The 25,913-nt window shown below is 47.6% G+C and overlaps 1 protein-coding gene across 6 annotated transcripts in view; it reads left to right on the plus strand.

Moving 5' to 3' along the window:
• The window catches only part of BRMS1 (BRMS1 transcriptional repressor and anoikis regulator), a 34,698-nt gene that overhangs the window by 4,229 nt on the left and 4,556 nt on the right, over positions 1-25,913 (plus strand). For all 6 annotated transcript variants that reach the window (XM_061606387.1, XM_061606388.1, XM_061606384.1 and 3 more), the window contains exons 3-9: positions 2,432-2,522; positions 10,179-10,306; positions 12,924-13,003; positions 20,852-20,948; positions 23,892-23,984; positions 24,618-24,682; positions 25,609-25,648. In XM_061606387.1, the coding sequence (XP_061462371.1) occupies positions 2,432-2,522; positions 10,179-10,306; positions 12,924-13,003; positions 20,852-20,948; positions 23,892-23,984; positions 24,618-24,682; positions 25,609-25,648 (594 nt within the window). The remainder of the gene's footprint in view (positions 1-2,431; positions 2,523-10,178; positions 10,307-12,923; positions 13,004-20,851; positions 20,949-23,891; positions 23,985-24,617; positions 24,683-25,608; positions 25,649-25,913) is intronic.

The following is a 25,913-nucleotide window of genomic DNA, read 5'->3' on the forward strand; positions in this document are numbered from 1 at the left end:
GAAAGAGGCTTTAAGACAGCTCCTGTTTGAGCAAATGGAAGCACGGGAGCTGTCTTAAGGCCTTTGCGAAAGCTTATTTGAAGTAGCTGTTGTGTGAGAACTGCTTCAATGGGCGGGTTTGCACAGGGCTTTACTCTCTGCTCAACTGGTGCCTTGGCTGTGCTATCTTTTCCCTGCTGGGAATGCACAGCCAAGGCAGGATTAAACCCTGCCCTTTTGCCCATCAGCTGACATCACTAGTGACATCAGCTGATGGGATGGTAGGAGTAGTTTGCAAGGGGGCTAAATGCGACCCCCTGAAGGGCCGTGATTGGTCCAGAGGCTCCCCACCCCTGCAGTAGACCAAACTGAGGTAGACGAACCAGCCTTGTATTCAGAACCATGAGGACTGGAATCATACCTTGTTTTTAGGAGATGACCATAGTTAAGAACATAAGAAGAGCCTGCTGGATCAGGCCAAGTGCTACTGTGTACGGTTCCACGCAGGAGGTCCCAGGTTTGGTTCCCAGGATCTCAAGATTGGGCAGGGAAATACCCTCCTCTACCTGAAACCTTGGAGGGCCGCTGTGATTCAGTGTAGACCGCACTAAGGTAAATGAACCAGTGGCCTGGCTTGGTAGAACGCAGCTTAGAATCATAATCGTAGAGCTGAAAAGGGCCTATAAGGCCATCAAGTCTAAGCCCCAGCTCAATGCAGGAATCCGGCTTAAAGCATCCCCGCCAGGTGGCTGTCCAGCTGCCTCTTGAATGCCTCCTGTGTCAGAGAGCCCACCACCTCCCGAGGTCACTGTCACATTGCTCTAACAGTAACTTGAGCCCCTTGTCCCGTGTCCTGCACTCTGCGATCGAGATGAGATCCTGGCCCTCCTATTGTCCTGTTTCAGTCAGCTCTTTATCCAGAATCCTGAGGACTGGAACCTTGCCTTCTTTTTACGGGAAATCCCGCAATTCAGTGGCAGGGCCTTTAGAAGGTCTCGGGTTCCGTCCCTGGCATCTACAGTTGCAGCAGGGATGAGAAAACTGCAGCCCTTTGGACATAGTTCAGCTCTTATCAACCCTATGATGCAGCTAGGAAAGCAACAACACTTGGAGGGACAACCCCTCAGTGAGAGAATCTTAGGGAGCAGGGCTTCGGACAGGCATCGGGAACAGGATCCGACTGACAGGCTGGATCCTGAGGTTCCTCACTTCCCATGTGCAACTTTGACAAGTGGATACATATCTAAGCCGCAGAAGAATTCCTGGCTTCCCTTCTCCATCAGTCCCCCGCCACCCTTCCCATTTTTACGAGCAGCTGCTGACAGTAGTAAAGAGAAAGGAGTGGTTTAATTTCCTCCTTCCCTCTCCATTGCTCTGAAACATTTGGCAACACATCAGGACTGGCCCTTGCTGTTCTTTCTAAGGCTTCATCTGCGCTATATATTTAGAGCAGTTATCATACCACTTTAAACAATCATGGCTTCCTCCAAGAAATCCTGGGAACTGTAGTGAGTTAAGGGTGCTGAGAGTTTTTAGGAGACACCTCTCTTCCCCTCACAGAGCTACAATTCCCAGAGTTCCCTGGGAAGAGGGATTGATTTTAAACTACTCTGGGAATTGTAGCTCTGTGAGAGGAAGAGAGGTGTCTCCTAAAACCTCCCAGTACCCTTAACAAATGACAGTTCCCAGGATTCTTTGGGGGAAGGCTACAGATTTGAAGTCCTGGGGTAAAAATGTTTTCCCCCTGAATTTTTGCAAACAATTGGAAACAATCCAGGGAAAACTGTTTTTCCCTGAATTTTCCCAGGCCTTCACATTTTTAGAAAGCAGAGGTGTTTAAAGTAGGATGCTACTGCTTTAAATGACCAGTGCATATGGGGGCTACGGCAGCAGTGAGGAACTCCCCCACCCATGGGTCAAGTTTGACAGGTGGGCAAAGCTGTCAGGTACCTGTGTAGATGGTCAGCTGATTGTCAGGGCTTGCAAAGAGCTGCACATGGCACTATGGACGCCCTGAGAGTCAGCTGATTGTCGCTTGCAAAGCTCAGCATACAAGACGTTCACAATCAGCCAATTGTCAGGGCTTGCAAAGCAACATGCACAGGCTTTTGCAGCTCTATACCTGTCCTACACCTGGCACCAATAAAATTTCAGGTGTAGGGCAGGGCTTGGCCAAAATGAGCTCACAAAACTGGGAGACGCGGCAGGTTTAATGAGACCTGCGGGCTGAAGGTTCCCAACCACTGTTTCCACCTGCCGTGGCGGTAATAGGACAGGAGAAACTTCTGTGCAGTGCAAAAAGCTCATGACCCTTTCCTTCCCTGCTATTGTATTAGATTTAAGCCCACCGCATGTAAAGAAATCCCCCGATAGCAAGCATTGTTGAATTCTCTTGTCCTGCAATACCTTGTGAGAGTAGCCGGATGACATGTGTTGTCTCTCTGGCCTGCAGAAATGGACGACGAGGACTACGAGCGGCGGCGTTCAGAATGCCTGGACGAGATGTTGGACTTGGAGAAGGAGTTCTCTGAAGTCAAAGAGAAGTGAGTTGCCGTCTCTTTCCCTGGTGTCTGTTTATTATATTTTAATCCTCCAAGGTGCTCAGGGTGTCGTACATGGTTCTCTCCTTCTCCTGACCCCAGTTATCCTCACAACAACCCTGCGAGGTAGGCAGGGAGAGAGCTTGGCTGCGCTCACACATCCCTCTTGAGCCAGGGTTTTTCCGTCTTCCTGTGCTTTCTTGCGCATGCTGCCCCGTAGCTCCGGCTTCCCTTAAGTTGTTTTGTTGATGGTTGCTGCAGCTTGTTCTATTTTTCCTGTTTTGTTGTAGCATGTGCTTTTTAAATGCTTTTTTCTGGGGGGGAAATTGAGGCGCTGGTACTCGTACCTCGATAAAAGTGCCCTGGGTACCAGCAAAAAAATTAATGGCAGTATTCCGCACCGGTTAGGTACTGTCACAAAAAAAGGAATGTCTGTCTGTCTGTCTGTCTCTGGCTTATCAGCTTCTGTGCTGTCTCTTTTGAGCTGCTTTTGAGTCTCTGTGTGTGTCTGTGGAAATGAAATGGAAATGGACTGCCTTCAAGTCGATCCCGACTTATGGCTACCCTTTGAATAGGGATTTCATGGTAAGCGGTGTTCAGAGGGGGTTTCCCATTGCCTTCCTCTGAGGCTCGTCCTCCCCAGCTGGCTAGGGCCTGATCAGCTTGCCACAGCTGCACAAGCCAGCCCCTTCCTTGTCCGCAACTGCCAGCTGGGGGGCAACTGGGCTCCTTTAGACTATGCAGCTTGCCCATGGCTGCACAGGTGGCAGGGCACGTCACCCCTGAGCCACTCGCTGTGGGGTGATCTTTAGCTGGCATATAAATACAGTATCTGAAGAAATAAATCAGGGGTGGGGAACTTTCGTCTGTCCAAGGGCTGCATTGCCTTCTAAGCAACTGTCCAGGGGCCAAATGCCAGTGGCGGGCGAGGCCAGAGGCAAAAGTGGTTGGAGCAGCCAATGTAAATTTTTTACCTTTGTACAGCAGTCAGATTTCTAGGCAAACCCCTCTCCGTCCTCCCTCGAGGCAAGCAAGAGGTTTTATGGGAGTTCAAGGACACATTCCAAGCTAATCAAAAGCACTCGAGGAGGATGCAAAGCGGGGTGGTGTGGGGTGTGGCTGGGAAGGGGGTGTAGCCTGTGGAGAGACCCAAGGGCCAGACAGGGAGGCTTGGAGGGCCGTTTGGCTCCCTGGTCTGAGGTTCCCCACTCTTGAAATAAATAAATGAAATCACACCAGCAGGACCCAGGGTTACCAAGTTCAAGTTCAGTTCAAGTTCAGTTAAGTTCAAGGTAAACAAAGGAAGCACACGGAACACACAATGTTAATTTTATCTGCAATGTTTCTTTATTTAAAATTCCCGTATTGGTCTAAATATAAGCTCCACTTTCCCCCCAAACCTGCCTTGTATAAAAGTTGAGTGTGGTGTATAATCGCACTCTTATTGGTAGAGAAGGTGTGATTTAAGACATCTCCTTTAGGGGTATGGCCTATATTTGAGAGTGACTTATATTCAGACCATTATGGTATTTATAACCTGCCTTTTCGGGCCAACGCCTCACCCGATGGCTTCTGTAAGAAATCAAATTAAATTATAAATAAAAAAATGAAAACATTACAGAAGTGACACAAGAACCACCATCAAAATCAACCATAGCCCTAAAAACAGCAGTATCAAACAACATAATATGATTTAAAACCAGCTGAGCCAGCTGGTATAGCACAGTGGGGAGGAGAGCCTGACTGGGAGTCCAGAGTCTGTGAGATCAAATCCCCGCTCATGACTTCTGGGTGTCAAGGGCCAGCTAAAGGTCACTCCACAGTGAGTGGCTCAGGGGTCATGTGCCCTGCCACCTGTGCAGCCATGGGCAAGTAGCATAGTCCCAAAGAGCCCAGTTGCCCCCCAGCTGGCAGTTGCGGACAAGGAAGGGGCTGGCTTGTGCAGCTGTGGCAAGCTGAGCAGGCCCTAGCCAGCTGGGGAGGACTAGCCTCAGAGGGAGGCAATGGGAAACCCCCTCTGAATACCGCTTACTATGAATGCCCTCTTCATAGGGTCGCCATAAGTCGGGATCGACTTGAAGACAGTCCATTTCCATTTTCAAGCCAGTGAGACCCATTTAACCGCCAGTGAAAATCAGTGGGCTTGCAGGGCTTCTTTAGAAAAAGCAACCTGCAGTAAATCCAAATTAACTCTCCGCTTAAAGGCAAATCATTATGTGGAACTTTCTGCCGCAAGCCGTGGCAATGGCCTCTGGCTTTAAAAAGGAGGTAAGACAGATTTGCAGAGGAGGAACAGGCACTGTTAGCTGTGTACTTGCACTGTCCCCTGAGAGAGAGCCAGGAAGAGAGAGGCAGACAGGCTTAAGATACCATCACAAGTCTGTTCCTGGATCCGCTCAGTGATGGATACCCCATCAGTTGTTCTCCTCCCAAGTGTTCAGAGGAACTAACTGTTCTCGCCGGATTGGGTTTTGTTATCTGAATTCTGTGTTCAACTTGTTCCGTCCCTTCCCGCTTTTCTTTGTCTAGGTCCATTTATATTGTCTATGTCAGGGGTTCCCAAAGGGTGGTCAGTGGACCACCAGTGGCCCGCAAGCTTCATTCAGGTGGTCCGTGGCTTGTCTGTGGATTTGTGGTTGAAGATGGAAAATGGCACATCTGTGGCATTAAATATTCATATTGCTGCTTTAATAATAATAATAATAATAATAACAAAATTTTATTTATGAGTCGCCTATCTGGCCGAATTAACGGTCACTCTAGGCGACGTACGTTAATACAATAAAATACAATATAAAATAGATAAGACCTATTTTATTTCTTAACGTTGCATTTTATTGTTTTAAAATTTGAAATCCATAGGAAATCTTAAGAACTATATGAAATAAAAGAAACAATGGAAATGAAATTTAAAAATCATGTAGCATCTAGCCCAACACGTTATAATTGCTGCCAACAGGCAGAAAAATGATAAAGTGGGTGCCCAAGACCCGAAACAATTTTCATGTGGTCCATGGGGGAAATAATTTGGGAACCACCAGTCTGCATCTTCGGATCTACCTATCAACAGGGGAACGTCTGGCCCTCATCTAGGTCAGTGGTTCCTAACCTGGGGGCCCGTGAAGTAATCCAGAGGGGGCCGTGAACAGTAAAGAAACGAATTATTTATTAATTTTTTTTAAAAAGTCTTCACTCCCTCGACACTGTCTGCTTTCCACTGCCGCTGCCACCTCCCCCTTGCTCCAAACGAGAGGGGAGGCCGTTTGCTGAAGCGCCAGAGCGTCTTTCAGGCACACTAAGGGCAGGCATCTGCCTATAAAATACATGGCAGATGCCAAAGGAGGCTGAGGGTGGGGCTACCAGGAAGAAGAGGGGATTACTATCACTGATTCCCATCTCCTTGCACTGCCGCTACTGGCAATGCCCTTACTTAGAATGAGAGGAGAGGGCTTTTTGTGAAGCAAAAAGAAGCAAGCCTGCAAAGAAAGGCTGCTTTCCCCCTTCCTTCCTGGCAGCCAGCCTGCCTCCCTGGGGGGAGGGGGTCACAAAAAAATTTGGCTTATAAAGGGGGTCCTGTGCTCATAATGGTTGGGAACCACTGATCTAGGTGACTCCACCTCTCATCATCGCCAGTCGGCACAGCCAACGGTCAAGGATGGTGGGCCTTGGAGTCCAGTCACATCTGGAGCTGCATATCCCTGTTTTAAACCGTAGCCGTTGCACACATACATCATACATATTAATTGTGAACACTGTTGCTGAGTTATGATGGCTGTGTAGCCAAAACAGGAGTACTGAGGGGGGAAAGGGGGTGTATCGACACGCTTGCCAGAACCCCAAGGTTTGCAGAAATAGGGGAAAAAATCACTGTTTTTTTTTTTTTAAGTTTGTTATTTAACTTGATGAAATCTCACATAAAAAACATACAGTAATCATACCAAATAACAAAATGCATATACATTATGGACATTTATATTATACATACATTACTATTTTAACACAAACTATTACATCCAGGTAATATTTATTCTTCATAAATTCAATTAGAGGACTTCATTTATCTTAAAAAAAAATTCTTTCTTGTCTACTGTCACTTTAAGTGATCCTGTAAGCTTAAAAATTGTTAGGTATTTTTCTTAAGGTGGGGAAAAAAACCCAAAACTTGCCAGTGATGACTAAGGCCACATCCACACCAGACATTTATTGCACTTTAAACAGTTATGGCTTCCCCCAAAGAATCCTGGGAAGTGTAGTTTGGGATGGATGCTGAGAATTCTTAGGAGACCCCCATTGTCCTGACAGAGCTCCAATGGCCAGAGTGGTTTTAACAGTCACTCCCTCTTCCTGGAGAATTCTGGGAATTGGAGCTCTGTGAGAAGGATAACAGTCTCCTAACTACTCTCGGCACCTTTCACAAACTTGGGGAAAGCCATGACTGTTTAAAGTGGAATAAATGTCTGGTGCAGATGTGGCCTAAGCAACTAAGCATGCCCAGTGGCCAAAGAATACTGAGTGTGAGTGTGTGTGAGAGCGAGAGAGTGCACGTGTGTGAGTGAGTGACATACAACTCAGCAGGGAGGAACGTAATGGAGTATGCCAAAAATGGAATGGAGTATCCTGAAAGAATGGTTGGCTAGAATGCAGGACAGGAGCACTCCACACTACAACATTTTGTAATATATATAATAATAACGGACTGCCTTCAAGTCGATCCCGACTTATGGCGACCCTATGAATAGGGTTTTCATGGTAAGCGGTGTTCAGAGGGGGTTTCCCATTGCCTCCCTCTGAGGCTAGTCCTCCCCAGCTGGCTAGGCCTGCTCAGCTTGCCACAGCTGCACAAGCCAGCCCTTCCTTGTCCGCAACTGCCAGCTGAGGGGCAACTGGGCTCCTTGGGACTATGCCGCTTGCCCACGGCTGCACAGGTGGCAGAACATGTAACCCCTCAGCCACTCACTGTGGGGATGATCTTTTAGCTGGCCCTTATTTATTTATTTTATTTATTTATTGAATTTTTATACCGCCCCACTAGCATAGCTCTCTGGGCGGTGTACAACAAATATAATAAATACAATAGAATCACACAGAACAATACAAAAAATATAAATGCAAATCCATAATCTAAAACCAGTTAAAACATGTTTAAGAAAAGCTAAAATGCCTGATAAAATAGGAAGGTTTTAACTTGGCGCCGAAAGGATAGCAATGTCGGCACCAAGCGCACTTCTTCGGGAAGACTATTCCACAGTTCGGGGGCCACCACTGAGAAGGCCCTAGTTCTTGTTACCATCCTCCGAGCCTCTCTATGAGTCGGAACTCGGAGGGGGGCCTTCAATGTTGAGCGTAGTGTACGAGCAGGTTCATATTGGGAGAGGCGTTCCGAAAGGTATTGTGGTCCTGCACCGTATAAGGCTTTATAGGTTAAAACCAACACTTTGAATCTGGCCCGGAAGCATATGGGTAGCCAGTGCAAGCGGGCCAGAACAGGTGTTATGTGTTCAGACCGCCTGGTCCTCGTTATTAGTCTGGCCGCCGCATTTGGCACCAGCTGTAGCTTCCGAACCGTCTTCAAAGGCAGCCCTACGTAGAGTGCATTGCAGTAGTCCAATCGAGAGGTTACCAGAGCATGAACAACTGAGGTGAGATCTTCTCTGTCCAGATAGGGACGTAGCTGGGCCACCAACCGAAGTTGGTAGAACGCATTCCGTGCCACCGAGGCTACTTGAGCCTTGAGTGACAGAGAAGGATCTAAAAGTATTCCCAGACTACGAACCCGTTCTTTCAGGGGGAGTGTAACCCCATCGAGAACAGGATGAGTATCCACCATCTGATCAGAGGAACCACCCACCCTTGACACCGAGGAGACACGAGCGGGGATTTGAACTCACAGACTCTGGACTCCCAGCCAGGCTCTTCTCCCCACTGTATATCTATTCAGTGAAGTGACTAACAAAATAGAGATGAAAATCCTTATAGCAAACCATTTGTGGAACTCTAAAGATGGAATATTCAAAAGCGTTGCATTTGCTGTGCAGATGAGCGATGTCTGGTATTCTTCTCCAAGCTGAGGCTGTGGAGTGTTAAGAGGTAGTTCCTCAAGTTTTCCCTTGTTATACACGCAGGCACGTGCACAACTAATTTCTTTTACCAACCACGATCTCCCTTGGGCAGGGAGGGCAGGATCTAAATCCAAACAATATTAAGGTATATTTAAATGGAGCCTCCATGTTTGGAAGCAGCCTACCTCCCATTACCAAGACACAAAGGACAAACATTCTGCCGTGCTTGTGGGTTCCTCAGGGACATTGACCGGCCGTTGTTGTTGAATTTCCTTTACTTACATAACTGTCAGCCATTCTATATCATTGAGCCCATTACCCTGGCCTTTGACACTTGAGATACATATTTTTAGGACCCTCTCTAGTTGTGATTCTAATTTGCTTTCACTGTTTTTTAATGTTGTATTTTACATTGTTGTGACTTGCCCTGGCCACCAACTTTGATGCCTTGAAAAGAGGATTAAATTCCTGGAGGAGAAGTCTATGGATGGCTACTAGCCACAATGGCAATGTTCTCCCTCTGTGGTCAGAGGCAGTATGCTTCTGAATACCAGTTTGTGGAAACCGCACAAGGGGAGCGTGTTCTTGAGCTCAAGTCTTACCTGTGCGTTTCCCAGAGACCTACTGGTTGGCCACTGTGAGAACAAGACACCGGACTAGATAGGCCATTGGCCTGATCCAGCAGGCTCTTCTGATGTTCTGGTGAAGGGCAGGTAATAAATGTCATCATCATCAGTAGTGGCCCAGGCTGGGTCCAAACCATCTCCCTTTTCTATAAGTTTTCATATATGCTCTATACACCAAAATTTCAGAGTTTTTCCCCCCTGTTGATGTTCTAAAAACTACTTAAAATCATAGAATAGTAGAGTTGGAAGGGGCCTATAAGGCCATCGAGTCCAACCCCCTGCGCAATGAAGGAATCCAAATCAAAGCATTTCTGACAGATGGCGGTCCAGCTGCCTCTTGAATGCCTCCAGCGTTGGAGAGCCCATCACCTTCGTAGGTAATTGGTTCCGTTGTCATATGGCTCTAACAGTTAGGAAGCTTTTCCTGATGTCCAGTCGAAATCTGGCTTCCTGCAACTTGAGCCCATTATTCCCTGTCCTGCACTCTGGGACGATCGGGAAGAGATCCCGGCCCTCCTCTGTGTGCCAACCTTTCATGCACTTGAAGAGTGCTGTCATAAATAGCACTCTTCAATCATAAGGTGCGTCATATCATACTTGCAGTTATCCAGTTCTAATACAACTTCTGTGCTCACAGATGCGGACTTGATGTGTTGTCACACTAAGAGCGAAGGGCTGTAGCTCCGTGGCAGATCATCCGCTCTGCCTGCAAAAGGTCCCAGGTTCAGTCCCCAGTGGCATCTCCAGGTAGGGCTAGGAGGAGACCCTAGTCTGGAATCCTGGAGAGCCGCGCCAGTCAGCGTAGACAATACTGAGCTACATGAGCCAGTAGTCAGACTCAGCATAAGGCAACTTCCTACATTTTTACACGGTTTCCATATAGGGTGAGAATTCCACGCACCTGTCTTGAGCCGCTGTGATAGGAGGGGCTAGAAAACCCCAGATCAAGGTGTCTGCTGCTGTTCCTCTTGCAGGCTTTTCAAGGAGCGTCTGAGTCAGGTGAAGGCTAAGCTGGAGGACGTGATGTCGGGAAAAGCGGCAGAGTACCTTGACCCCCTAGGGGTCCTGCAGAACCATATGCAGATACGGATCGAGGTGGCCGGTAAGTGGGACCTCTCCCCAACAGACTCAAACACACACTGCCAGTCAGGTAGTGGTACCTTAGCTGGAGAGATGGCGTCCGGGTCCTGGCATGGGGCTGTGGTCCATTTCTAAGAGAGGTGCGTCTAGCCCAGAGGTTCCCAAACCGCAGTCCACAAACTACCAGTGGTCCATGAGTGTCATCAGGTGGCCCATGGCATGTTCTTTGGACTGGTGGTTGAAGGTGGGAGATGGAGCACACTACCAAAGCATCGAAACCCAACCTTTACAAAAGCTGAAATACAAAATTTGGCAAGTAGCGCGCTAACTCAAGTATTGGAAATACACTATGTAAATTTGTATTGGTTATTTATTTATTATTTGATTTAGATCCCGCCCTTCCTCCCAACAGGAGCCCAGGGTTGACACCATAAAATATAATTAAAACAACTATCTTCATCACATAACAAATGTCATCACATGTGAAGATGGAAGGTTTGCATAACGTCCACAATCTGCTGTCTGCATAAAAGGTCAACTTGACAAAAGACCATACATGTTTCGACCTGTATCAGGTCTTCGTCAGTGATCACTGTTGAAAAGTTGTGCTGTATAATAATGGGCTCCTTTTAGGTCCTAACTGTAGTTATTATAGCCTATGTTATATATTGTCTGTCTTAATCTTGAAAACTAGGGCTAGTCAGTAGATGCGTTCACTCCTTTTTATGAGCCTTTCTGATTGAATCATTTCCTTATATACCAGCCAATTTTCTTCAAAATGTCTAGATGTATATGCACACAACAGATTATGCAAACCTTCCATCTTCATATGTTATGTGATGAAGATAGTGGTTTTAGTTAACGTTTATGGAGACAACTATTAAATCATACAAATTTACATATTTCTAATACTTGAGTTAGCATACTACTTGCCCAGTTTCTCATTTCAACTGAAGATAGGAGATGGCACATGTCTCACCATTTGTATTCATATTGATTTTTAATTGAGTTTTTATCTTTTAAAAATTTCTTATATTGTATATAAAAGGAGGAATAAATATATAATTAAAAATCATACAACGTGTTGCAATTGCTGGAACAGGCAGAAAAATCATGATCCACCAAGACCATGACAACTCCACCAAGGAATTTTCAAGTGGTCCATGGGAGAAAAACGGTTGGGAACCACTAGTCTAGAATCTCCATTGTTCATTCGTCGCTGTATCTTTACCCTGGCCTTTGATGTTTTGGGGGACCCACCTGTTTCATCAAATTTGGGCTGATTCCTTGGAATGTATAACATTTGGATAGAAGTGTATAAAATTTTATTTGGGTTGCATCCAACTAAGTCATACTCAGAGAAGATCCATTGATATTGATGGGCTTAGGTTTGTCATGAATTTCAATGTGTCTGTTCTGAGTGTGATGTTGTTGTTTATTTATTTTGCCATATCCCTCTTTTCCTCCAAGAAGCTCCAGGTGGTTTACGTGGTTCTACCCCTCCTCATTTTATCCTCACAACAACCCTGTGAGGTAGGTTAGGCTGAGACGCAGTGACTGGCGCAAGGTCATCCAGTGAGCTTCATGGCTGAGTGGGGATTTGAACCCTGGTCTCCCAGGTCCTAGTCCAACATTAACCACTCCGCCACACTGGCTTAGTTGGATGTAACTCTTTTGGTTTTCCAGTGGTATCTTTGATTGTTGTAACCCTGGGACTTTATGGTAAGGCAGGGAGAGGGGTTGTGTTTCCCTGGAAGCCCTACCCTGCTGATAGCAGGCGTAGTTTGGTTTTAAAAGAGGATTAAACTAATTCATGGAGGATAAGGCTATCAATGGCTAGGATACCTCTGAATACTAGGCTCAAAAATTGTAATCAAAAAGGGTATTGTAGAATTGGAAAAGGTTCAGAAGAGGGCAACCAGAATGATCAAGGGGATGGAGCAACTTCCCTTCGAGGAAAGGTTGCAGCATTTGGGGCTTCTTAGTTTAGAGAAAAGGAGAGTCAGAGGCGACATGATACAAGTGTATAAAATCATGCATGGCACGGAGAAAGTGGACAGAGAAAAGGTTTTCTCCCTCTCTCTTAACACTAGAACTTGTGGACATCCAACGAAGCTGAGCGTTGGAAGATTCAGGATAGACGAAAGAAAGGTCTTCTTCACACGGTGCATAGTTAAACTATGGAATTTGCTCCCACTCGAGGGAATGATAGCCTCCAAGTTGGATGGCTTTAGAAGAGGATTTGACAAATTCTGGGAGGATAAGGCTATCAGTGGCTACCAGCCATGATGGCCATGCTCTGCCTCCACAGTCAGAGGCAGGATGCTTCCGAATACTAGTTGGTGGAAACCGCAGGAGGGGGGAATGCTCTTGCACGCAGCTCCTGCTTTGGGGCTTCCTATTGGGGCATCTGGTCGGCCGCTGCAAGAACAGGATGCTGGCCTAGATCCACCAGCCAGGCTTTTCTTGTGTAAGTGGGACAGGCTGCATTGCAAAAGAGACAGGTGCATTTCAGAGGCACTCTCTTCCGTGGCTGGTCTCTGGTGTTGAAAATAAGCTCAGGGGCTGAGTGCTGGTTTGGGTTGAGCTTCGGAAGACCGGGACTTCTGCTCCATCTCCGATGCTTTGCCTTTCTGCAGGGATCTACCGAGGTTTCTGCCTGGAGGTGATTCACCACAAGCATCGGTGCGAGCTGCAGGGAGCCCAGCAACACCTGGAGGTGAGAGGCTCACCTCACCCCTTCCCTTCTTATTCCTTTGTTGCTCTTTTCAAAATCTTGGGGAGGTGTGGGCCAAAGGGTCCTGCTTCACGTCGCTCCTTCTCAGGAGAGAAAGGAGAATCTCAAAATCACATGGGAGAGGGAAGGGAGGGAGGGTCCACTGCCAGTCAGTGTCGGCAATACTGAGCTAGATAGACCCATGGCCTGACTCTGTATAAGGCAACTTTTTATGTTCTTACAAAGACAAGCATATGGACAGACTCTCTGGTGGGAGTGTCGCATCCATGGCATATATTTCAAGTACATTCAAAGTGCGTGGGAAGGCATTTTTAAAGTAATATCTGTCTCTCTGCCTCTGCCTCTGCCTCTGTCTCTTCCTCCCAGGGGGAGCCCAGGGTAGCAGACAAAAACACTCCAAAACATCTTGAAAACAAAAGACTTTAAAACATATTAAAACAAAAGCATCTTTTTAGAAAAACAACAACTTTAAAAACATCTTAAAAAAGCAATTCCAGCACAAACGCATACTAGTGTGAACACTTTTGCACACCCACTGGACACAAATGGACACACGAAATTTAAACAAGGAACCAAGATCATGAATTCAGATTGGATTCTAAACAGACGTTGGGGGCTGGTGGTGGTGGGAGGCAGAAAAAAACCCCTCCTTTGCAGAAAGTCTTTTACTACAAAATGTAAAAGTGAAATAACAAATATTTTCTTTTTGGTCCTGTCTTGTCAAGAACAGCTAAGGTTGGCCAAAATAAAATGGCTCAGCCTGGAGGGATTGTCGGGAATATCCTGGATAGGTTTCTGGGATGCTTTAAGCTGGGAAAATTTAGGGCATCTCATACAGTCCAGTTGCAGCGTGTTGGTCTAAAAGGCAGGCAACTGTATCTTATCTGTACTGCCTGGTACCAAGGTCAGGAGGCCTGAGTAGCCATAAATTAGCAGGCTTACCCTTGCAGTGAACCGTTGGGCTATTCCATCATCAGAAGGTGTCATGATTAGCTAATTGGGCCTCTCGCTGCTGCTGGGCAAATCCCCATCAGAGAGGGGCTATCCTTCAGCTAGTTGCCCCATTCCGTCTTGACTTGCCTATGTGATGTCTGTTGGTATAAGGAGCCAAGGGGACTGACTCTTATACTTTCCTGTCTGGGGTATTTAGCTTAGGTTAGGTAAGTTTTGTTATTTTATGTCGATGCGGAACCCTCTTGTTGTATTTTTGTATAAATGTTGACTATGCCTAACTGTTGAAGAGTGTTTGGCTTGGAGGAATTGTATGCTGCTCTTTTTATATACACTTATATTTTAACTAATAAACCACCTCATACTTCCTGACGTGTTACTTGGCAGCTGTGGCTCTGAAACCCGTACCTTGACCACAAAGCTGCTGACTACTGAATTGGGTTTGGATGGAGGCTCCAGAGCAGTGCATGTCCGGTTTGGCTGTTGCTCTTGGGAAACTCTGCCAGTCCATTGGTGCTCTGAGTTTCCCTTAACTCAGGTTAAGGGGTGGTGGCAGTCTACCCACCTTACAGGGTTGGGTTGGGTTTAACTCAGCCCTGGTAAGGAGGGCAGGGGGAGTGTCTGGCCGGGGACAATTGCTCTGGGGTTAGGGAATTGGACTCCGGATCATTTGACATGTTGGCAAGTGGTTGGGATTTGAGGTCATTCGTTTCCAAGTAAACGCACTGCTGTGCAAAGTGCATTGACTTCCTTTAAGTGCTAGAGTAATTGGTTGTAACATGAGACTTCGACACAGACGGCTTGTTATTTTGGATAGTTAGGATGGCTAAGACTAGGTCAAAAGCAGCAGCTGAGGAAGTTGAGGCTGCTCTGAGCAGCGATGGCAGTTTCAGCCCTCCATTCTTGGAGACAGGGCTCAGCTTGGAAGGAGAAGGAAGTGGAACTCCACAGCAGCTGGTGTTATCAGCTGGAGATGGAAGGCAGGAGGGAGACCCATCGCAGTTTCACGCCTTAGATGGTGGAGTGGAGGGAATCAACCATTGTTGGGAAATGCCTTGGACAACTAGCCAGCCAGGATGCAGGACTTCCTAATGAGGCAAATGGAGTAAGGCTAGGCAGGGCTGGGATCATGAACGAGGCCATCGAGATTGCGAATGGGAACGATGTGACTGAGAGCAGAGACGATCCCAAGATAGCCTTGAGAATATTAATAAGAAGCTGTTCCCAGTTTTTCATCCTGGGGAGGAGGTTCAGGCTTACTTCCAGATTTTTGAACAGGCTTGCACAGACCAATAGGCACCATTGGAAGCGGGTGTTGAGAACACAGGCTACTGGAGAGTTGCGTCAGTTGATGAGCATTCTGTCCAGAGAGCAGGCAGATGACTATGATTACTTATATGGCCTGGCCGGTGAACATTTTGCCTTGTCTGCAGAGGCATGTCGCCTTAAATGTGAGACTTGGCAAAGAACGTTTTTCAGCTGCAGCTTCGCTCACTGGAAAGGCCCTGGGTTTGTGGCTGGAACCCACAGGAGCAATGACCTGAGAGCAGGTGCGTGACTGAATTGCCAGGGAGAGGTTTTACAAGTTGCTGCCCAGAGACTTGGCTATCTCTGTTAGGGCTTTACATGCTGCAGGCCTTTTGGCAGATCAATTAGCCGCCCACCGGGAACGTGGTGGGGAGAGTCAACAGCCTCTGTTTTTTAAGAAGCCGGGAGACTTCAAGGACAGCTGACCTGATAAGACAGCTGACGGGAAGAGGAAGCCGTGGAACCAACCAAAAGGTCCTGGGGAGGGCAAGAGCCCTCCAAGTTCCTTCTACCTCCCAGACTCATGTTATTTGTTTTAATTGCCACAAAACAGGACATGTCAAGCGCCAGTGTCCCAAGCTGAATAGAAAGCCCACTGGAGCGCATCCTAAGGCCCCTATGGTTGCCCCAGTTCAGTGTGTGGATAAGAAGGAGCCAGGAGGAGTTGAGTCTCCAGAGATTTCAGAATGGTCTGATTGTTGTCAACAAGCATTCGAGGCTTTGAAGGCTTTATTGGTGCAGTATCCTATCCTGAGAGCACCTGATTTTGATGCACCTTTGTGGTTTAAACTGATGCATCTGAGGTCAGAATTGGCTGTGCTTTGATGCAAGCTGATGCAGAGGGAGATTTGTATCCTGTTGCTTATCTCAGTAAGAAGCTGTTACCCAGGGAGCAGAATCTAGCCACCATTGAGAAGGAGTGTTTGGCTATTTGGGGGGCTCTACAATGACTTCGCCCATATTTATGGGGAAGGTGATTTCATCTGCAGACAGACCATTCTCCACTTTGTTGGCTCTCTAGGATGAAAAACTAAAAAACTCCTATGGAGGAGTTTGGCATGTGTGAGCTTGTAGGATACACAATCAGCTTGGCAAACAATAATTAGCAAACCAACCATTGTGTTCCTCTGTGAGATGCCTGAGCGATGCTTCCTGCTGACCAGCATAATTGCATAACTGGTGTGAGGGTGCCATGGGAAAAGGCCCTTCCTTTTCACTTGCTGAAAGATGAGCTGAAGGGGAGCTAATCCATTTTTGGTTCTTTTTCTTCAAATGCTGCCCTGATCAACCTTTTCACAAATATGCCCTTGATCCACCGCATGAACTCCCGGGACGGGGGTGGAGACTGCATGTGGCCCTCCAGGCCTCTCAATGTGGCTCTTGGGACGTTCCCTAGGCCCTGTCCCTTTTCAAGGTCACACCCCTCACCAGTCCTTGCTCCACACCCTCCTTGAATGCTCTTTGCCTGTCCGGAATGTGCCCATGAACTGTGATCATTCCTCTTCCTTTCCTGAATGGAAGACGGAAAGTTGTGCGTGTGTAGAAACCGCTAGCATTTGTGTGGTTGGAACGTAGTCTATTGTACAAAGGTCAGAGTCGTATCCAGTCCTCTGCTTGCTTTCCTCTCTGGCCTTGCCCATCACTGGGATGTGGTCAATGGATGGTTGTCCACAAGAGAATGTGGCCCTTGGGCTGAAACATGTCCCCCCCCTCCAACAACCAGTAGTGTAGTGGCAAATTCAGAAGTGCAGTGTCTTTGATAGTCACAGCAAGCCTCCTAACAACCACGCCCCTAGGATTCATGGTCTCTTCTGCAATTACAGAACCAGAATAAAACTGCTGTGTGCATAGGCTTCCCCCCACCCTCAGTCTCTCTCTGTCTGGGGGCTAAACGGTGCCAGAAGCAGTTTGACTTTAAGAGTTCTGAAATGAAGGCAAGTGTGTGTTGGAAGTGGGGCAAGAGCAACTCCTGTTTGGGTTCTTTTGTTTATGTTCCAGAAGGAAGGTAGAGTTAGGGTCCTCCAGCTGGCTAGGCTTGCCTACCTTTACCTGTGCTCTTCTCTACCTAACTTCCTTCCATTGTAAACTGATATGCTCAGGGAAGCAGACCTGCCCCTCCTCCCTTTGTCATCTTCTTCGACTGCCCGAGGATAGAGGAGACATCTTTGTCTTTGCTCTCTCTCCTGAGCCATGAGGGCAATACCCACATCTGGGCATTGCGCCTCTAGCTTAGTTAGTTACTTAGAACTAGGTATGCCTTTCTATCTGCTGTGTATTTCTATAAATAAAGTAGCTTTTCTTATTTTACTAAGTCTTAAGTTTCAGTGATCCAAATGCATGGTAAAAGCCTGCTTGAAAGGTAAATACACACACTGGCACACACACAGCTCAGAGTGCTGAAACACTCTGCACATCTATATCTCTATCTATCTATCACCCATCACCCACCTATCTAACCTCTCTCTCTCTCTCTAAACTAACCTACCTACCTACCTATCTATCCATCTTATCTATCTAAACTTACCTACCTGCCTACCTATCTGTCAATCTAATCTAATCTAATCTAACCAACCTACCTATCTTTCCATCTTATCTATCCATCTTATCTATCTATCCATCTTATCTATCTATAATAGTGTGCGACTAGGATTTGGGAGACCAAGGTACTTTGCCATGAAGCTCACTTCTTACTTACTCTAGGAGCCAATGAGCATGAAAGGGGAGGCGTATATTAGCTACTGAGAATAATCTTTCCAGTGACTGACTCACTTTCTTTCACTCTGATTGGCTCCAGTCAGCATGAAAGGACAAGAAAGCATGTTGTTAGCCAAGCGGGAAGACTCTTCCCAGAGGCTAACAGGCTCCCCTTTCATGCTGATTGGCTCGTATACTGGGACCTTGCTCCTAAAAAAGCAAGGAGTCTGTGACCCCCCATAACCCCTGCTCCTAACCCCTGATGCACAAGACCAATTCAAAGACCTAGCTTCAACTTCCAAAGCCCCTGTGCGGCTCGGACCCCAACATCCTTTGGAGCGCCTCTCCTAATGTGAACCTGCCTGGCCCCTTCAGTCTTCATCTGAGGTCCCCTCCCACATGCCTCTTCTCAGCGAGGTTCATAGGGTGGCTGCGAGGGAGAGGGGCCTTTTCAGTCGTTGCTCCCTCCTTGTGGAACGCTTTCCCCAGGGAGGTCCGCCTGGGGCCATCATCAGTATTCTTCCGGCACCAGCTCAAAACCTCTCTCTTCCCTTGGCCATTTGACAGATTGCTGTAAATATCCTGCTGCTTATTGACAAGGGTTGTCTGCAGCTGAAGTTTTGCTGGGTCTGTTTATGGGCCGTTGTGACGCTTTTATTGTAATGCTGTCTATTTCCTTTTGTTTTTCCACTCCTATTTACATGAATATATTATTTAGTTTACATTCTAGCATACATAAAACAATCGGCCGAGTGTACAAACAATCAGTAAATTTCCGTTGTGGTGTTATTTCCGATTACATAGAAACGTAGGAAGGTGCCTTATACTGAGTCAAACCATCTAGATCAGTGCTGTCCACACTGACTGGCAGTGGCTCTCCAGGGCTTCTGTCCCAGCCCTACCTGGAGACGCCTTTGGGGACTGAACCTGGGACCTTGTGCTTGCATCACTGACCTACAGCGCTTTCCCAGTTAATTTATTATTACTTGTTAGTTGCTTGCTACAAAACTTTTGTCTCAAAGTGTTATTTTTTTAAAAGCATACAATACCAAATTTTAAATACATGGAGAGATAAAGGAACATTATTAACTCAAAGCACTCATCCTGCAATGACATAAAAAGGACATATCCTACCCCAAAAGGCGAACCCCAATTATGAGCAAAATGCCTAGGCGAATAAAAACGTCTTCACCTGGTGCCTAAAGTGATAGCGATGGAGCTAGGTGCATCTCTCTGGGGAGAGCATTCCGCTGTCGGGGAGCCACCACTGAGAAGTCCCAATCCCATATTGCCACCCTCCGTACCTCCCTCAGAGGGGGGCACATGAAGAAAGGCCTCAGATAACAAAAGCAGGGTCTGGGTAGGTTCATGTGGGAAGAGGCAGGCCCAAAGGTATTTATTAATCAAAGCACACAGATTTCACAATGTTGCCAATCATGTGCAGAGGTCTGCAATCTCCTCGACCTCATTGCACCAATACATTATGAAAACGCTCCATTTTCCCACACAAAAAATTATCCCTCTTTGACTCGTACCATATTTGTTGGCTTGCCCGTATGTAGAATATTCCCAATTTTAATAATCAATTTTTCCAAAGTCTGGGTTCTCATCCCCCCCCCCATTGTAGCTGATAGTTATTCTAGCAGGGGTCAGTCAGCGCTGGACTAATTCTCTGTCTTTGACAGGTCTTTAATATTAGGAAGATCCCACTTCAGATCCCCGCTTGGCACGAACTTGGTGGTGATGAAGGAAATGGGAGAGATGCATTTAGCCCAGAGGAAGTCAACATGTTGCCCTCCAGATGTTGTTGGACTATATAATCCCTGGCCATGGGCCATGTTGACAAAGGGTTGGTGGGAGTTGGGAGTCCAAGGACGTCTGGAAGGCACCACGTTGGTGACCCCTTGCTCAGCCTTCTGTCCTGTCTATCTTGTGAAACCCCTGATCCTATAACAGTGATAGTGACTCACACAGACTCATGGTATGTCTTGAAGGGGCCCCACTGCATGCCAAGGTAGTGTAAAGTTGCATCAAGCTTCCTGCAAAAAAGAAGAAAATCCCCAAAAGCTACTTATCTACCCAGTGCAACTGATGCAAGGCAGCAGGGGCTTCAAAACAGGGGGGGAGGGAAGGGGAACGCAAATGGCAATATCTTTGTGTATCCTGAATGCTAAACAGTAAGCATAGACTTGTTGAAATAAACTACCCGATAAATAAAGCAAGTCTAATATATGTTAGAAGATCCACCGTGGCGCAGAGTGGTAAGCGGCGGTAACGCAGCCGAAGCTCTGCTCACGGCCGGAGTTCGATTCCAACGGAAGGAGGAAGTTGAATCTCCGGTAAAAGGGGTCGAGGTCCACTCAGCCTTCCATCCATCCATGGTCGGTAAAATGAGTACCATACGCTGGGGGTAAAGAAAGGCCGGGGAAGGAACTGGCAATCCCACCCCATATATACGGTCTGCCTAATAAACGTCGCAAGACGTCACCCTAAGAGTCGGAAACGACTCGCACTATAAGTGCGGGGACACCTTTACCTTTTTTTAATATATGTTAATTGGATGAATTGTCATCTTGTGATGTCACAAAAGGAGGGCGTTCTCTGGAGTGGCACCAACCCTATGGAACATCCTTCCTTGTGCAATCCAAGCGGTGCCCACGGTGGTGGGATTTGCTTGTTTTCATCTGGCTTTCCCTGGCCCTTAATTTGCTTCGCATCTCTTGTATTGGATTTTTAACTGCACTTTTGATATGTATTCATTTTTTGCTTGTGATTTTCTTATTATCATTTGCTTGAAGCACTTAGAGATGTTGTTATACTAAGTGGCATGTCGGCTGCACAAATAAATAAACGGATGTTGTTTTGCTCCTGACCCAGAGCGAGAAGCTGCTGCTGTTCGACACGCTTCAGGAACGCCTTTTGGAACGGATCCAGCGCTTGGAGGACGACAGGCACAGTGTGGGCCTCACCTCAGGTCAGTCCAGAAGCGTTCTGCCTCCTTCCTGCCTCTGCCTGCAAGCAAACCCTGTCCCTGTTAGGGGAGGGACCATAGCTCAGTGCCAGAACACTTGCTTTGCATGCAGAAGGTCCCAGATTCAATCCTCGGATAAAAAGAATCAGAAAGCAGGTGGGAGCAGAAACCCTCCTTTGCCTGAAACCCCAGAGAGCTGCTGCCAGTCGGAGTAGACAGTACCGGCCCTGCTATGAACACAAAAAGAGCCCTGCTGGATCAAGCAAATGGGCCCATCTAGTCCAGCATCCTGTTCTCACGGTGGCCATCCAGAGGCCCCAATGGGAAGCCCGGAAGCAGGACTGGGTGCAGCAGCAACTCTCCACTTGTGATTCCCAGCAACTGGCATTCAGAGACATATTGCCTTCAACAGCAGAGGCAGAACATAGTCATTGTGGCTAGTAGCCATAATAGCCTTCTCTTCCGTGAGGCAGGTTCTGCCGTTGCCCTGTCTCTAGGCTGGCCGTGATTGCCTTGGCTCTCCTGAATTCTGACCCACTCTTCTCTCCCTCCCCCAAGTTCACCCTGCTAGTTTTGAGACACGCACCCATTAGGGCAGGCATTGACCTTCCCCAGTTGATAACTAAAGGAGAGCTATTCTCAGGAAGGGCAGCCAGGAACCTCTATTATTATTGTTGTTGTTGGAAGATTCAGGACAGACGAAAGGAAGTACCTCTTTACTCAGCGCATAGTTAAACTATGGAATTTGCTCCCACAAGACGCAGTAATGGCCACCAGCTTGGATGGCTTTAAAAGAAGATTAGACAAATTCATGGAGGACAGGGCTGTCAATAGCTACTAGCCATGATGGCTGTGCTCTGCCACCCTAGTCAGAGGCAGCATGCTTCTGAAAACCAGTTGCTGGAAGCCTCAGGAGGGGAGAGTGTTCTTGCACTCGGGTCCTGCTTGCGGGCTTCCCCCGGGCACCTGGTTGGCCACTGTGAGAACAGTATGCTGGACTAGATGGGCCACTGGCCTGATCCAGCAGGCTCTTCTTATGTTCTTATGTTGTTGTTGTTGTTAATATACCGCACTTTCCACAAATACATATGTGTTCAAAACGGTTCACACAAACAGTCCAAAGGCTGCAGCACAACAGTACATAATAAAAAGTATAATCACCACAACATTAAGAAAAAAAATATACATCAAAGTATAAATGAGCATAAAGCTCAACAATATAGCTAAAGCAAAAATATTTAAAGGCTAGCCCCCAAGCTGATATAAAAATCTCTTCTATCTCCCTGACCCTTATAGTTGAACCCAAAGGGCCAGAAAGTCTTCTGAAAGAAGCTGCACTTGAAGGCTTCCTGGGCTGGAGGGTGGGTCAAGGCAGGCAGAAATAGAAATAACAGAATCCCTCTCCACTCTATTACAAGGGAAGTAGCTTCTTCCAAAAGGACTGGGGTGGGGGCCCAACTGGATGTTCAACTCCCAAGGTGTGGGGAACCATTGGCTCTCCAGACATTGCTGGACTGCAAACTCCCATCTTCCCTGACTATTCATGAGAGCTAGGACTGATGGGCGCTGGAGTCCAACACTGAGTCCGGCATTGAGCAGGGGGTTGGGCCCGATGGCCTTCAAGGCCCCTTTCAACTCTACGATTCTATGATTCTAACAGCATCTGGAGGGTCTTGGGTTCCCCAGCTCTAGAAAAGGGATTGGGAATGTGCTTACTGCAGGTATGGGAAAACATTGACTCTCCAGATGTAGCTGAACTACAATTCCCATCAGCCTCAGCATATTCGACCCAGGCTCATATGTTTCACTCATTCATTCTAGGTTTCTCACACACGTACGCTTTACCATAAGGTCCCAGTGCAAGTTAGAACAATGAATTATACAATATATGTAGGTAGTCGTGCATTCATACGCAGCTGAATGTTGGGAGAATCAGGACAGACGAAAGTCCTCCTTCACTCAGCGCATAGTTAAACTATACTTGCTCCTGCAAAAGGCGGTGATGACCATCAACCTGAATGGCTTTAAAAGAGGGTTAGACAAATTCAGGAGAAGGCGGCTATGATGACCATGCTCTCATCTCACGGTTGGAGGCCACATGCTTCTGCATACCAGTTGCTGGGAATCGCAAGAGGAGAGAGCGCTGTTGTGTTCATGTCCTGCATGCGCGCCTTCCCCCTGGGACATCTGGTTGGCCACTGTGAGAATCCGGTGTTGGGCTAGATGGCCCATTGGCCTGATCCAGGAGCCGGGCTCTTCTGAGGTTCGGAGATTCTTTTTTTAAAAAACCTATTATTATGGGTGTTGCCAGCTATGCGATTTCCCATGATGCCTTGCTCTAGACTCTTCCCCACAGAGGACGTTTTCCTGTCTTACAAGAATGTAATTAGATATCAGCTAGCTGCTGCAGCCAAGCTGTGTCTTGCCCTGTGCTGGAGTGGAAAGTTGCCACGTTCTGCTTTCGGTAACGTGCTGACTGTCTGACTTCTGAGATGTTGATGCTATGGGCAAATTGGCAGAATCGTTCTGCTTTCGGTAACGTGCTGACTGTCTGGCTTCTGAGATGTTGATGCTATGGGCAAATTGGCAGAATAAATGATAGCTGCACCAAGGCTTTTTTATTATTAGTAAAGATGGCCTTGACCCACAGGTGGTGAACCTGCAGTCCAGGTGCCAAATACAGGATGTAACATTTTATGTAGCCCCTGAAGATGCCACATTTTCCCATCCCACCAGAGTTCCTGGAAACTGTAGTTTGCCCAAGGTGCTGAGACGCCTTTTCTGGGAGATCCCCAACTTTCTTTGCAGAACCTGCAGCTCCCAGAATTCTCAGGGAAGCGGGAGTAGTCATTGAATACTTAGTGATCTGTGGAGCGCCGATGGCCCACAGTGCTGAGTTTCCCTTTTTTAATGGGGGGGGGGGTTCTCCCTTGTTTTATCCCCTAGAATGGTGGGATGACAAACTTCGACCAAAACACAGCTCAAAGGAATGGGACCCGCTCCGGCCTGGCAAGAGGAAGAAAGTGCCGCTGGTGTCTGATATCCTTTCTGTGCACCCCCAGCCCCCCCCCCCCGATGGTTTTGCCTTAGAGGAGGTGTTGATGATCAGTTCGCAGTGAACAGACGCAAAGTTGGACAGAGCGGCTTTGCAACAGCTCCTCATGCAGGGGTGAGGGAAAGGGTTGAAACAGCTGCCCAAAATTCTTTCTGGAAAGTGGGTACAAAGGCAGCCTTTATTTATTTACAGCACTTTGTACCCCAACCTTTAGCCAAAAAAAAAAAAAAGGCTCTCTGAGTAGCTTCCAAAAATCAATATTAAGACAGTCCCTTCCTCAGGCTTGCAGTCTAAAAAGGCATGGCACACAAGGGGAAAAGGGTGGGAAGGAAGAGGGGGAAAGGCCTTAAAATGAAATTTCTGTACATTCCAGCTGATATCCGTGGCTGTTTTGCCCTTGATAAAGAGCAACCCACCCACCCCGTGAAGCACTCTTCCCTCCTGTTCCCCCGCCCCCGATCAGATCTAGGAGCAGAGTAGGTGACAGTGTCTTGGCCCAGAGGACAAGGCAGTTTTCTGTCACACAGACAGCTGCTGTGACGGCCATTAAAACCCCAGGCCGACTTGATCGTGGTTGCTGCTGTTGAGACGCCTCCCCCTTAACTCGCCTCTCCTACGTCCGTATATCGTCTACATGTTGCACGACATGGATATCATGGAGGACTGGACGGCCATCAAAAAGGTAAGTCTATGAGAAAGGGGTTTCCTTTCTCGAGGGTGGGGTGGGGACAGCGAGGACTGTGAAGTTCAGGTTCAGAGGACGATGTCAAGGATGACCAGGGGACTGGAAACAAAGCCCTATGAGGACAGACTGAAAGAACTGGGCATGTTTAGCCTGGAGAAGAGAAGACTGAGGGGAGATATGATAGCACATGTACATGAAAGGTTGTCACATAGAGGAGGCCCCGCTTCGGTCCCCAGTGGCATCTCCAGGCAAAGCTGGGGGAGACCCCAGTCTGAAACCCCGGAGAGCGGCTGCCAATCAGTGCAGATGACACTGAGCAGGGTGGACCATTGGTCTGACTCAGTGTAAGGCAGTTTCCGGTCTGTGTAGACCAGAGATGGGAACCCTGAAGCCCTCCAGAATTTGGGCTCCTAACGCCGTCATCCCTGGCTGTTGGCCAGGCCGGCTGGGGCGGGTGGGAGTCCCAACAACCCGTGAAGGTTCACAGGTCCCCCATCCCTGGATGATATGGATCAGGGTCTGATTTGGTTGGAGGCAGCTTCCTGTAGTTCCGATCAAGGATATATAGTCCCTTCTGGGACTGTGCAGAGCCCACCGTGATGCTCGGCTCTTATTGATTGATTGCATTTATGCCTCGCCTTTCTTTTCACGGTAGAAACCCAAGGCGGCTTCCATATGGTTCCCAGGCGGTCTCCCATCCAGGCACTGACCAGACCTGACCCTGTTTAGCTTCAGCAGGGTGCTGGCCTCATGTGCCTTCAGACCATAGCCATGGACTCGTAGTGTGCTCTGTTCCCAATTCGACGAGAGGCAAATTATAGCATTGCGGAATTGTAGCATAGAACTGTGGCTATAGGCAGCAGAAGAGCTGGGCACTGAGGGTCTCTCTCTCTCTATCCCACTGTCTCATTCTTTCTTCCCAGGCTAAAGCAGCGGTGTCCCCTCCGAAGAGGAAACTGGAAGGTAAGTGTCCTACTCTTTTCTCCCTTGTTGCTGGGAGGAAGGGTGTGTGGTCTGGGGTAGGTCATGCCGCCGCCATCCAAGAGAGCCCTCACTGTGCCTGAAAGGAGACAGCATTCTGGTTCAGGCAGCCAGCCTCCCATCTCCTTGGTCCATTGAAGAGATATGCAGAGCCAGGATTGTGCGCGCACGTGCGTGTTTGGATGTCTTTGCGTGAAACCTGGTATCCCTTAGAATCTTGCGTTGTGTTTTTTTGAAAGCAAGTTTC

The sequence above is a fragment of the Rhineura floridana genome, chromosome 22 (assembly GCF_030035675.1).
Source record: "Rhineura floridana isolate rRhiFlo1 chromosome 22, rRhiFlo1.hap2, whole genome shotgun sequence".
Lineage (NCBI taxonomy): Eukaryota > Metazoa > Chordata > Lepidosauria > Squamata > Rhineuridae > Rhineura > Rhineura floridana.